The sequence below is a fragment of the Cydia amplana genome, chromosome 13 (genome assembly GCF_948474715.1).
Source record: "Cydia amplana chromosome 13, ilCydAmpl1.1, whole genome shotgun sequence".
NCBI lineage: Eukaryota > Metazoa > Arthropoda > Insecta > Lepidoptera > Tortricidae > Cydia > Cydia amplana.
In genome coordinates, this window is record NC_086081.1 from 15706143 (window position 1) to 15719961 (window position 13819).

The 13819-nt window shown below is 36.8% G+C and overlaps 1 protein-coding gene across 1 annotated transcript in view; it reads right to left on the minus strand.

The window, feature by feature from the left end:
- Nucleotides 1-896: 896 nt before the first annotated feature.
- LOC134653592 (neuroglobin-like) overlaps nucleotides 897-13819 on the minus strand; it is a 64288-nt gene continuing 51365 nt past the window's right edge. Inside the window, exons 3-4 of the mRNA XM_063508988.1 lie at nucleotides 6432-6663; nucleotides 897-1329 (exon numbers count right to left, since the gene is read on the minus strand). Of these exons, the coding sequence (XP_063365058.1) occupies nucleotides 1183-1329; nucleotides 6432-6663 (379 nt within the window). The 3' untranslated portion in view covers nucleotides 897-1182. The remainder of the gene's footprint in view (nucleotides 1330-6431; nucleotides 6664-13819) is intronic.

Sequence of the window (13819 nt, forward strand, 5' to 3'; positions counted from 1 at the left end):
CATGTCCCATAGGATATATTCGTTATTTTACAGTCGATTTGTGTAGAATAAAGCATGACCCTTTTTTACGATGATTCCACAAATTACCACAATGTACAGCGACTTTTGAACACGACTGTACATTTCAGAAAACAAGATAAAGGTACATTTTAACAATATTGACTTGTTTATTGACACAAATAATTATTTTAAATTAGTTTCATTAGCAAATCATCCACATTCATACACGGAAGACGCAATTTATAACAATAAAAACAATAATTTAAGCGCAAAAATATTTAAAACAAAACATGGACCAGCCATGATAGTGTAGGTAACAAGAAACGTAGTCTTTCCTTCAGTTCATAACCAAAACTCACTTAGAAACATTGTTACTTAGTAACATTTGTAACATTGTTAATTACTTGTTATTAACCTTAGTAGCATTAGCATTGCATGGGATCATTTGGACAAGGTGTAATTTGAAAATCGTTAATATCTACAAAACTAGAAATTCTCTGAACACTGGTAACATTTACCATGATGTTTTGCTTACCAAAGTAAGGTTTAGTAGATAAATATTTCGATTTTAGAAATTACATACCTATTTTCCGAAATTACCCCAAAGCACCATAATTAAATTAAACACAAACAAGGTTTACAAATGTAGTGCCCATTTGCTAGGTAGTGAGTTTTGATTGCAAACTTTAGTGACAATTTATAAATACTAATTAATAAGCATTTGTGACATTCATTTAAAATAAAATAACTAACCGCCATAACTTACGTAACACACTCACATATCGAATATAATTATGTACCTACATTTCATGCTATTTTTTAAAAATAAACACTTTCGCAAAGCGTTCATATACAATGTTCCCTGCTTACTAAATGAACCTCTTAGCCCATACACTCAACTCTCAACTCTTAAAAAGTTCCATCGTTAACAGCTGTCACAACTTACTTTTAAGACGCATTAAAATATTCACAATATACACATTTTTATAAATTATTTTGTTAGTCACTGTTCATAAATTGACTTGCCAAAGACGATTCCAAATGTTGGAATGTTACTCGGTCTCATAGACGCGTATAAAAATTGGAAAACTTTCGAATCTTGCGTTTGATTTTCAAACTTTGAACTGGGTGCCAGCGTTCTAGAAGTTTATTCGTTTTCTTTTTTTTCTAGTTTATGGCAGCTCACGTTTTATTGCCAGCCTTCTCGAAGCCTTCGACGAGCGTTTCTAGGATGAACTTTATGGTTATTTTGTAGATGTTTTCGACATTCGGTGTGTAGCGGTCGCCTAACGTGGACTCGACGGCCGCAAGGAAAGGAGCCTCGATTTTCTGAAATATGAAATATATGTTTAGTTAGGACAAGGTCGAGTGTGAGAATGCGTCAAAGGACAGGTTCATCGAGTAATATTTACGCCTTTTAAGCGAGAGATTTTTAGACAGGACATATTTATTTTTGCTGTAAAGTAAGAACGCTAAGCACGGAGAATTCCGTATATTGACCCCGCCTGCCCTATATCTATCGCACGCGTATAATTATATTGCGTATAATTATGTCACCGATGATGCCGGCGATCAATGTCACTGTGCAAACGGGACAGCAATATAATTATGCGCGTACGAAGAAGATGCTTTATTTGAAAAAAACCGGCCAAGTGCGAGTCGGACTCGCGTTCTAAGGGTTCCGTCCATTATGTTCAACTCCCGCTTGACTGCACATTTGCACGGACCTATGTGCATTTTTTGTCAGACATATCCTAACTAAATATGTTAATTTTATCACAATTATAATAACTCTACTGGCGAAAGTGTTCTCAACATCTTTATTTATATGAATTTAAAAGTGGAAAAATTACTCTCTTGGGTGAGACTTGAACTCACGGCGTCTGGAGTTCAAGTGTCACCCAAGACAGTATTTTTCCAATTTTTAATTTATTCTGAGCATAATAGCATCGGTCGCAGACATTTCTGCTTCTTAAAAAAATAATTAAATTGTATGTGTATATATATCAAGTCCAGAAGTAATTTATTAATGTTATCTACAACCAGAGCCCGTACCATGAGTCACTGACAGTGTCAAAACTGACATATACGCTATCCAGAACGTAATTTACTTTCTATAATACATCTCGTTCGCACTAATATGCGAGTACGAGCGAGATGCATAGAAAGTAAATTACGTTCTCGATGGCGTTTATGTCAGTGCCAAACTGATGGTAGCCGTACAGAAGCATAACAACTTATCAGAAATCATCTAAACATACTTAAAAATCCTAAAAGCTGCTTACCGCTCTTACAATGCAGGTACGCCGTGAGACACAAAACATTTTTTTAAGAGGGTTATAAAAGAAAAATGTTTGATAAGTTCTTAAAAAAAAGTGTAAAGATTTTTTCTGAATTATGGATTTCTCGTATTTTTTGTATGGGTGAGTGAAAATTTAGTCACAGAAATGAATTCCTTATCCTCGAATTACACGAAAAAGACACCAAACTTGATATAGTTGCTAGATGTATGCAGATATAAAATTTAGAACGAGGCGCGCCGGAGGCATTAGTTTCGTCCAGTAGTTCCGTAGAAAACATTAAAAAAAAACCCGTAGGGGTAGGGTCAAAGACTAAGTAATTAAGTTCGACTCACGCTTGACTGCACATTTCTAATAGGTTTTCCTGTCATCTATAGGTAAAGAACTATTTTGTGTATATTTTTCAAAATTTTAGACCCAGTAGTTTCGGAGATAAGGGGGAGAATGGTAATTTTTTGCCTATTTTCTTGAATAACTGCTAAACTATTTATCCTAAAATAACCGAAAAATTTTTTTGAGTTACTCACAATGAGCTCTTTCATTTGAATTGTAACAAGACATAGTTTGAAAAACTTTATTTTTTAAGTTTCCCATTTACACCCCAAAAGTGGCTCCCATGTTTAAAATTCATTTGTTTGCGTTACATGGCCGTCTTTGAGTCACAAACTTGCATATGTGTACTAATTTTCACATTAATTGGACCAGTAGTTTCGGAGAAAACATAAAAAAAACCCGTAGGAGTAGGGTCAAAGACTAAGTAATTAAGTACGACTCACGCTTGACTGCACATTTCTAATAGGTTTTCCGGTCATCTATAGGTAAAGAAGTATATTGTGTATTTTTTTCAAAATTTTAGACCCAGTAGTTTCGGAGATAAGGGGGGGGGGGAATGGTCATTTTTTGCCTATTTTCTTGAATAACCGCTAAACTATTTATTTTAAAATTATAAAAAAAATACATTTGAGATTCTTACAATGAGCTCTTTCATTCGATATGTAACACGATATAGTTAGAAAAACTTTATTTTTTAATTCTCTCATTTACCCCCAAAAATGGCCTCCATATTTAAAATTCATTTATTTACGTTACACATCCATCTTTGGGTCACAAACTTACATATGTGTACCAAATTTCAACTTAATTGGTCCAGTAGTTTCGGAGAAAATAGGCTGTGACAGACGGGCGGACGGACAGACAGACAGACAGACAGACGAGTGATCCTATTAGGGTTCCGTTTTTTCCTCTTGAGGTACGGAACCCTAAAAAATCACCTTAATTTTCATAATACAGTAGAGTCCGGTTATAACGACGCCCAAGGGACCGCTGATGTTACGTCGTACTAACCGGACGTCGTACAAAACGAACTGCCAATTTTAATATATTTTATTAACCAAAATAATTACGTCATTTTGTATTTATTAATACTTATGCGACAATCAAAGAAAAAAAACATTTCCTTTAAAATATTTATTTACGTTAGTATTACAACACTTTGTCTTAAATGGAGAGACTTGTGTGTTTAGAAGAAGCCACTTTTCAAGGTACGCGTAGTCAACCCACTCGTCGTCCGCAAATTACTCGAATCCCGTAAAATAAAAAGTCGTAATTCTTGGGGATCTAATCCAGCTGACGTTGTTTTATCACACTGTTCCTATGTCCATATCCTGTGTCCATAGATCAGCTCGAAGTACCTACCAAAATATTGCATTGTACCTAACTTATGTACGTAATTATGTATGTGAAGTTTAAGCTTAAATTGAAAAAGCGGCCAAGTGCGAGTCGGACTCGCCCATGAAGGGTTCCGTATTTAGGCGATTTATGACGTATAAAAAAACTACTTACTAGATCTCGTTCAAACCAATTTTCGGTGGAAGTTTACATGGTAATGCACATCATATATTTTTTTTAGTTTTATCATTTTCTTATTTTAGAAGTTACAGGGGGGGGGACACACATTTTACCACTTTGGAAGTGTCTCTCGCGCAAACTATTCAGTTTAGAAAAAAAATGATATTAGAAACCTCAATATCATTTTTGAAGACCTATCCATAGATACCCCACACGTATGGGTTTGATGAAAAAAAATTTTGAGTTTCAGTTCGAAGTATGGGGAACCCCAAAAATTTATTGTTTTTTTTTTTTTTTTTTGTGTGAAAATCTTAATGCGGTTCACAGAATACATCTACTTACCAAGTTTCAACAGTATAGTTCTTATAGTTTCGGAGAAAAGTGGCTGTGACATACGGACGGACAGACAGACGGACAGACAGACAGACAGACAGACAGACATGACGAATCTATAAGGGTTCCGTTTTTTGCCATTTGGCTACGGAACCCTAAAAATGGAAATTGGGTTTTATTTAGTTTGCAAGATTACACAAGTCACATGACTATTTCATCTTGCTGCGTATAGGCAAAAGAGAGAGAGAAGTTAGGTGGTGCGCGGGACGGATTAAGCTTCTTACCAACTATTTATTTGTAAAAACTACGTCGCTCGTCGTTGTAACCGGACTTGACGGACGGATTTCGAGTCAATTTCCGTCGTTAAAAGCGATCGGTCGTTATAAGCGAATAAACGGTTGTACTTTCATAGTAGCTCGTACTAAAACCAAACAAGTGCCTATACTTACGTCGCTATAAGCGGTTGGTTGTTATATGCGAAGTCGTACTAATCGGATTCTACTGTACTAATAACGTGTTGTGTTTAATACATTTTAGACACCTCGCCCGCTTAGCTATTTCTAGAGACTGTACCATGGAGAAATATATAGTAAGAGAAGAGTGCTCACTCCATACATCAGGTTTGGTACCAAAAAGAGTATTATTTTCAGTGTCGACATCGACATCGAGTAGCGGAATTAGCAGTACTGATAATTCCGTTACTCGATGCTAGATGTCGACACTGAAAATAATAGTCTTTTTGGTACCAAAACTGATGTATGGAGTGAGCAATTTATGTATTTTTTCTCTATGACTATACTAAGATGTCAATGCCCTCTACATGATAGATATCTTTGCTCTTGAAACATTGCCAATGACCCGGTAAGTGATACAAAATCAACAAAAGAAAGCCAAATATTTGGGCGTAACAGTGAATTGTATGGTAAGTCTCGCCAAGATGATGTATTAGATAGTGATCGATGTTTCCCGAGGGTGTTCGTTTTATTACTGGAACAAGTTATCTTTCTGAACTTGTAATAATTTATTTATGACTAGCTTCTGCCCGCGACTTCTACATGGCAGGATGATGATGATCGATTAAAAAACTACCCTTTGTTCTTCCCGGGACTCCCTAACTAACTCTAGGTATACCAAATTTCAACTATATCGGTTCAGCGGTTTAAGCGTGAAGAGGTAACAGACAGATATCCGGACATAATTAATGGGATTACTTTATTAGTACTATAGATTAACGTTAAAATAATCATTAGGTAATGTTAAAATATGATACTAGAACTTTTTTCTAGCAATAACGAGGGATTCTTTTTTTAAGAGAAAAAATCTAAGTATCTATTAAATAAATCCGCAACAGAATTATAACATTGAATGCGCTTATGATATTAGTTTTCGAGGAATGTTTCATTTTATTTCGTGCTCACTTTCCACTCTGGCGAATTGGGACAATTTGGTATTTCATATCGCCTTTTGATGAAACTAGTAGAATAGTTGGACCGATCACGAACTTAAATGTTAGAGCCTCAATTGTATAAAGTATTTTATTGTTTTACGTGAAATTGCTGAAACTGAATGCAGCTTTGATACATACAAAGTCGAAAATAGTATGTTTAAGTATGTAATAGTATGTTTGTTGTGTTTGTTGTATGGTAAGTATCTGCTAAATGAAAAAATATTTGACTCTTTTTTGCAATAAAGAACGGCGTTTGGCGCAGGTACCTACAATCCATACCATACCAAACTTATATGGAGAAGGGGGAACTCACCCAAAAATATTCCCCTTTGAATCCCAGTATCCGCCTATGGCTGGCGCCGATCTGGTGTATGTAATCGAAGAAGTTGTCCAGGTCATCCAGCCCTTTGATCCCCTCGTCCAGCGTGTTCATCACGTTGTTGGCGTGTTCCGCTAGCTCCATGGAGTTGATCTGCTGATCTGTACAGACGGATGTAACTCACCCAAAAATATTCCACTTTGAATCCCGGTATCCGCCTATGGCTGGCGCCGATCTGGTGTATGTAATCGAAGAAGTTGTCCAGGTCGTCCAGCCCTTTGATCCCCTCGTCCAGCGTGTTCATCACGTTGTTGGCGTGTTCCGCCAGCTCCATGGAGTTGATCTGCTCCTCCTTCGTCCGGCATTGGCGGAATTTCTCGAACATGTTCAGCAGGTCTTGGTTCTCTTCGAATAGCCTGTGGGCAAGGAATTGTTTAAATGTAATGCTTGTTGAAAAGAAAGGAGTGAATGTACAGATATTTTTTAACACCCCGGCCGCTCCAATCTATCTGATGGCCCCTGTACAATGCAAGTTGGTCCAAAAATACGCTGACAAAGTTTTTTTATTGTGTATTAACTAATTGTTGATCATTTTAACATATGTTGCGTTTGTGTATCACTTTGAAGATAATACGTTTTATTTAACTTAAACGATTGTAACTATGTAGTTTTAATTTTTAATGAAACACGTGTAGGTACATTAGAAAAATATACCAATTTTTTTTGTCAACCCTGTAGAGTGTAGATCAAAAGACACAATAGACAAATCCGAAAACATAAGCAGCCCTCCATTTGAACATCGAAGTGCTCCCCAGTGAGTACCATCGCCCACACTGTTAACTATACATCGATGGACCTTATGCCTTTTGTAATAAGGTCCACAGATGTATAGTTAAGAGTGTTGTTGTTTGTACTCCTTGAATATGCTTAAGGTGCGGATTTCCTCACGGGGCCCTTCAAACCAATTTGGATGAGATATGTTCTGCTTATAAACAAGGGCGCTTTGGTGTCATGAGTTTGATATGGCAGTTGAACTGAATAGTAAGTAGGTATACTACGTAGTAATATATTCACCTACTACGTTGTGTACTTACTAAATACGTTACGTAATAGTAAAAGTACTTATGTATATTAACTTGAGATTTTTTAAAACGGAGTGGACTATTGTAATAATTGAAGTGAAATACTTAATGAAAATTAGTATTTTTTTTGGATTTTCTGACGACTTGGACGCATTCGTTAACCCATTCAGCGCTACTCACGACACATTTCGAAAATTTCAAGCAATGAGTAAGACGGCCTTTGTCCAGTAGAATAACAATATCTTGGGGCCGATTCAAATTAACATTGTAACATAAAAATGAAATCTAAATTATGTGCGTCTCACTCGCGCCTATTTACGTACAGTCAAGTACGAGCGAAATGCACATGCGACTGGTTAATTTGATGTCACAATGTACGTTTGAATTGGTCTCTGCTAATGAAAAAAAACATTTATACAATTTTTTTCAAGCTGCTTACAAACAAAGTGATCGTAATTATACCGGACGATATTAGCCTGTCAGTTAATTCTGTTAAACGCAAAAGGCGACAGTTCCGAACAACTGACAGGCTGATATCGTCCGGCGAACTGGCGAAATTAATCTGTAACCCCTTTAGTCATGATTCTGTGCCAATGCCAATGATGCTCACATGAACATTGAACGACCTATGAAACGAAGTTTTCAATCCCATCAATTACCTTGTACTCGTCGCAGGTAACGAAATAACGTGCCGATAATTGTATTCCTTGCGTTACCTTTGAGCCACGTACGAGGGATGGATTGAGTTACGGGACACCGATCTTTCGTGAAAACGCGTCGAATTATGGACCTTATGACCGTTCTTTCAAGTGTGTTTTGGTTGTACTTAAAATAAATAATCGAAGAAATATGTTATTATTGTATTTTTATTACTTAAATGTTAAATTTTTAAATAAATGTATGTGCAAGACTTCCAAAAAATGCCTACAAACATTTTACGTGACAGTCAGTCCATAAAATTAACTTTCATATTGACCATCATTCGACGCGAGAGAATTAAGATAGAAAGATAGAATGAATGATATTCTGAGGTTGTGCAATAAAGAGGATCCGGGTAATGTATACTTGGTCAAGCAGATCTTGTCAGTAGAAAAAGGCGGCAAATTTGAAAAATGTAGGCGCCAAGGGATATATTATATCGCCCCATAGAAAATTTGAATTTCGCGCCTTTTTTTACTGACAAGATTTGCTTGACCAGCTATATTCATCGGTCGCGTTAAGGATGACTCACGTTAGCCCGGGCCGAATAACACGGTACTGTATGTTGTATGTAAGAGAAATGAAATATAATTTTATAAAGTCAACAAGCACTGAACCGACAGAAAATTAAACATAAAACAGAAATCCATCAAAGTGTCTTAAAGATCAAAGTCAAATTGCAAGTTGTTGTTAAAAATAATTGCTTCCGAAATTGTCTTCATTTGTTTGGAAATATCCGAGTGTAATTACTCTTCTCTAATTTTTACAGTAACTTGAACCCTTAAGTTCAAATTGTGAAAAGTTTAAGCATATTTCCCTTACTTTAATTTTCGCCGAGAAAGTTCCGCCGTATCTTTCAACTTTTTATTGGGTAGTTAAAACGTAAGTATGTCACATTTATTAACTCTGGAATATCAGAGATGTTTCAAGGTTTGAGGCTATATCATCCAATTGTATTTTATTTACTTTTTTATTATTACTATGGAACAGTCTTACACAAATCGACATAATCCCACAGTTAGCTAAATAAAGGGGCCCACTGATTAACAGTCCGCCGGACGATATCGGCCTGTCAGTTACAAAAAGTTGACAGTTCCGAACAACTGACAGGCCGATATCGTCCGGCGGACTGGTAATCCGTGGGCCCCTTAAGGGACAATATGGGCGGGGATAGTATTTATTTAATCATAAATAAATGAAAAGATCGAGTGCCTTAAATAAATAAATAAATAAATGGACATTTTTTTTACACAAATTGACTAAGCCTCACGGTAAGCTCAAGAAGGCTTGTGTTGTGGGTACTCAGACAACGATAGATATAATATACAAATACTTAAATACGTAGAAAACAACCATTACTCAGGAACAAATATCTGTGCTCATCACACAAAGAAATGCCCTTACTGTGGGATTTGAACCCAGGACCGCGGCTTCACAGGCAGGGTCACTACCCACTAGGCCAGACCGGTCGTCAAAAATCGCCTTAAATCTTTGTCGCAACGTACTTAGAACGTGAAGTCTGCCGATCGTAACCAAGTAACTCCCTCGAAACTGTATTTCCCCTCGTCGGAACCGGAAATCACATCGAGTTTAGTTTTCAGTTCGTTAGTTAGGAACAAAAATGACGGCCGCTCCAGCTTTCGCAGTAAATAAATAATCCAATATTGGAGAATCGCAACGAACACGTCTATTTTAAAATGACAAATTGACGTATCAAGATGGAATTGGAACATGTTTTGGTTAAAGCGAGGAAATTAGAAAGAAACAAAAGATGTGGCGCGCCGCGCGCAATTTGCGACGTAAGTTTTGTCGATTGCGCGGGTTTTAACGTTTTATCTCTGAAAGAATTATAATATACTTCTGTTTAAAATTTAGCTCGTCAAATCCCTCGGCTATATCATTAGCTGTTTTATACTAAAATTATACTGCTACAGTATGCAGTGTAACGTAAAGATATGCAATCGAAAATGAATGAAAATATGACATGTTTTCGTGTATTTTTTTATCACGCCGGCTAAGGTTTTGCTTAGAGCCTGTCCTTGCAAATATAGTTTAGTTTCCGAGTGGTTTTTTCATGGCTTTTTCCCTTGATTAAAATATGAAAATTTTCAATACAAAAACTATAATCCCTTAATCCCTTATTTATTGCATACGAAGTCGTATAGGGTAATAATTATATTCAACTCTATTTAAAAACCAAATCTTTAGTTTTTTATCACATTCAGTAAAGGATAATGAATGCGCGCTCAAAATTAAATGAACGTTTCTAAACTAGTATTCTTGGTTTGCCCTCAGGTAAAATAAAATACTTGTCCTTATCCTGAATGAACGAACATGAACCAGGTAAAACACTTCCAATTTAACCCACGTCGACGAAAATACAAAGCACAAAGTAGGTCAACTCTAACTACCCGGGGGTCGATTCTGCTTCTACAACTTGATAAGGTATGATATTTTTATGACAAACGAGCAGACAGATCATCTGATGGTAAGCGATTACCGCAGCCCATGGACACCCGCAACACCAGAGGGGTTGTAAGTGCGGCCTTAAAGAAGAGAGTACGCTCTTTTCTCTTCTCTTCTCTATTATTATTTTGATATGACCTTGAGTCAGGGTGCGCCGCTGCACCAATCAGCTTGAACCGCTTACGCTGATTTGTCCTTATGAAATGCAATCAAGAGTCGTGTGTGCATTTCGCTCGCACTTAGGTATTAGTGCACGTGTGAGGTGAGACAGATGACACGACTGGTCGTATCAAAATAAGATCAAAACCTTATTAAATTGTTATAATAGAATCGGTCTTCCACTGTTAGTTTAGGTCTAGTACGGAGCTTTCCAAACATTCCAACAAAATTTAAACATTCGCGGATGTCATTATCATGGAATCCGAAAACTGCTAAATTGATTTAAATAGGCGCGTGAGTTCGTAAAAGTTTCTAACCTTCGTCCGTTATTATTGGAATTAATCGGTGGTCAGTTAATGGTAAAGACTGTGTATAAAGTCGCGTTCCGCGTCGTTATTTTATATAGGTTTGATCATTTAATTTTAGGAAAAGAACTCTGACCTCTTTCTACAGCTAAAGCCCCATTTAGACGGTTCTAGAACTTGCATGCAACATTCGATGTAAGTACCGAGATTTCTAGTAGGTACAATAAATTCAGTCGATCGACTAAATATCGGAATATAACAAAATTGCATGCAAGTTCTTGAAGAAAATATCGAATGTAATCTAATTATCTAAGTGATTCCCCCTTTTCACAAAAATTGTTCGAAAATCGCTACATTAAAGAATGACCCGACACTGGAAATTCGCTGTACATTGATGCTCCAACAAGGTACTAAACTGTCGTTACTTATCGACCCAGAAATTGAGAGGAAATTGTTACCGTGGTGAAATAGGCCCCACATTAAAAAAGCGCTGATGGCCTAGCGGCGAGCGTGCGACTTACAATCCGGAGGTCGCGGGTTCAAACCCCGGCTCGTACCAATGAGTTTTTCGGAACTTATGTTCAAAATATAATTTGTTACCTATTTACCAGTTACTTTTTGGTGAAAGAAAACATCGCGAGGAAACCGGACTAATCCAAATAAGGCCAAGTTTCCCCTCTGGGTTGGAAGGTCAGATGGCAGTTGCTTTCGGAAAACTAGAGCCTACGTCAATTTATGGGATTAGTTGTCAAGCGGACCCCAGGCTCCCATGAGCCGTGGAAATATGCCGGGATAACGCGAGGAAGGAGAAGAGGTGAAAATGGTAAAATAGGCCCTAGATGTCATTCTCCGAGCATCCCAAAAGCACAGTAAGTTTCCACCTGCGTTATTCCAAAATGGCTCCAGTAATTTCAGCACCCTAAAACAATAGGCAGCGTCAACACTGCGGGTCAATATTGACTTTGTCCGCATGAAATTGGTGATGGCGCGCTAAATCTAGACTCCGTTTAAGCTTACTTTGCACAGACAGTACTCAGTATTTACGTCACAATTTCATAGAAATTTGAAAGATGATATTAATGATGAAACATTGCCGCACTTTTTCTTTGAAAATGCCATGCAGAGTTGGCTTAGCCCGACTCTCTGACTTCTCTTATCTCAGCGAGAGTTTTTCAACTTAGGTAGGTACATTAAGGATCAATATTCTTTGACCGCGTGAATTTTAGGCGCGGGTTGAATAGGTACTAAGCTCTCATGTAACTATGAATCCTAAAGAGGAATTTGACTTGGAGCCAATTCAAACTTATATTTTGACATCAAAATGATATCATTTTAATAATCGTATGTAATTTAAAATATTTTTGTAAAAATTTAAATTATTTGTGTAGTTGAATTAATATTTAACATCAGAATATTTTATTATGTGTACTTACTTAATTGACGATTGCATGAATCTTCCGGACATCGTGTATGGAAAATCCATTAAAAACGTGGGTTTAGAAAACTGTCATAACAACGTGTCATACTCACCGTAAACCGACTTAAAGGCTCGTCTCGTCAATAATGATTGACGTTGCGAGCTTCCGTCTCAGAGCCGAGCGGAAATGTGGGAAATCTAAAGCGTTTTTTCTGCGCCATTGATACAGTAGGTAGGTAGATATACGCTTTGCGGCGTGTATGACAATAGAAATAGGTGTTTACAAACATTGGCTAATTGTAATGTACATAAGTACCTACGTGGTAGGTTGTTGGGCAGACGATGACAGATACGTAGACCCTCTGATATTATCAGTAACCATGTCATTAACTTTGAGTAGTAGTGACATTACTATTGACACTTTACCGACGTTTCTACACTTTCGACACAGGTTTCACTGCTGGTCGCGGCTAACTGATGTTACTGATGTCTCAGAAAAATATCATTTTACTTGATATTTCACTTGATTTTGACTTCTGTAACTTGAGAATGAGGGCTGATTTTTGGCAATTTCGGGGTTGGTTCCATTAGTCAATATTATTCAGTATAAACTAATACAATTCACACTGCAAGAGTATGGTCAGACATTACAAAATCATTCTGTATACCTAGTACCTACTAAGTAAAAAAATTGGCTATTATGTATGCAAATGAATCTAATTTGGGATAGTTATTAAATAAGCCTATCTTTACTTAATCTGATCTCTACAGATGTACCTACATTCCAACTGAAGTATAAAATTTTCATTTTATTAAACCGTACTCTTCTAACCCTTTCTCATATCGAACATTGCCTCACAAAACCATTATAAACTTGATCTCAGATCACATGTTGCTATTGCCAACCTTTAGGTCACATCATACTGGTCATTCTGGCCAGTCGATGCATGGGAACTTTTCTCAGCATACATAATGGCTCATGATTATTTTACACAAACGTCAAGTGCCCTACACCCCTTCTATAAAATGCCTTTCATGTTGCATCGCCGTTTTGAACTCTATTCCCTAGCACTAGAGTTTATAATCGATTATTATAAGGACGGGTGGATTAAAATGCGCAGCAGCTGTTGTATTTTGTGCATCAAAAAGGCGTAAGTAGCTAAAACATAATATTAACATATGTCTTTTTGTATGTTTGTGTCTTGTGTTTACGAGTGATATAAAAAAGTTTTATGGATTAGTCTGAATTGTGAGTTAATTAAAACAAATCGTTGTCTGGAGAAGTGGAATAGCATAATTTATATCGTGATTGCATAAGAGATAATAATGCAGTCGAGAGCAAATTAAAGTGGACACTATATTGTGAGTGTATTAAATTCCTTTATTAAGGGGCCCACTGATTAAAAGTCCGCCGGACGGTATCGGCCTGTCAGTTGTTCGGAAC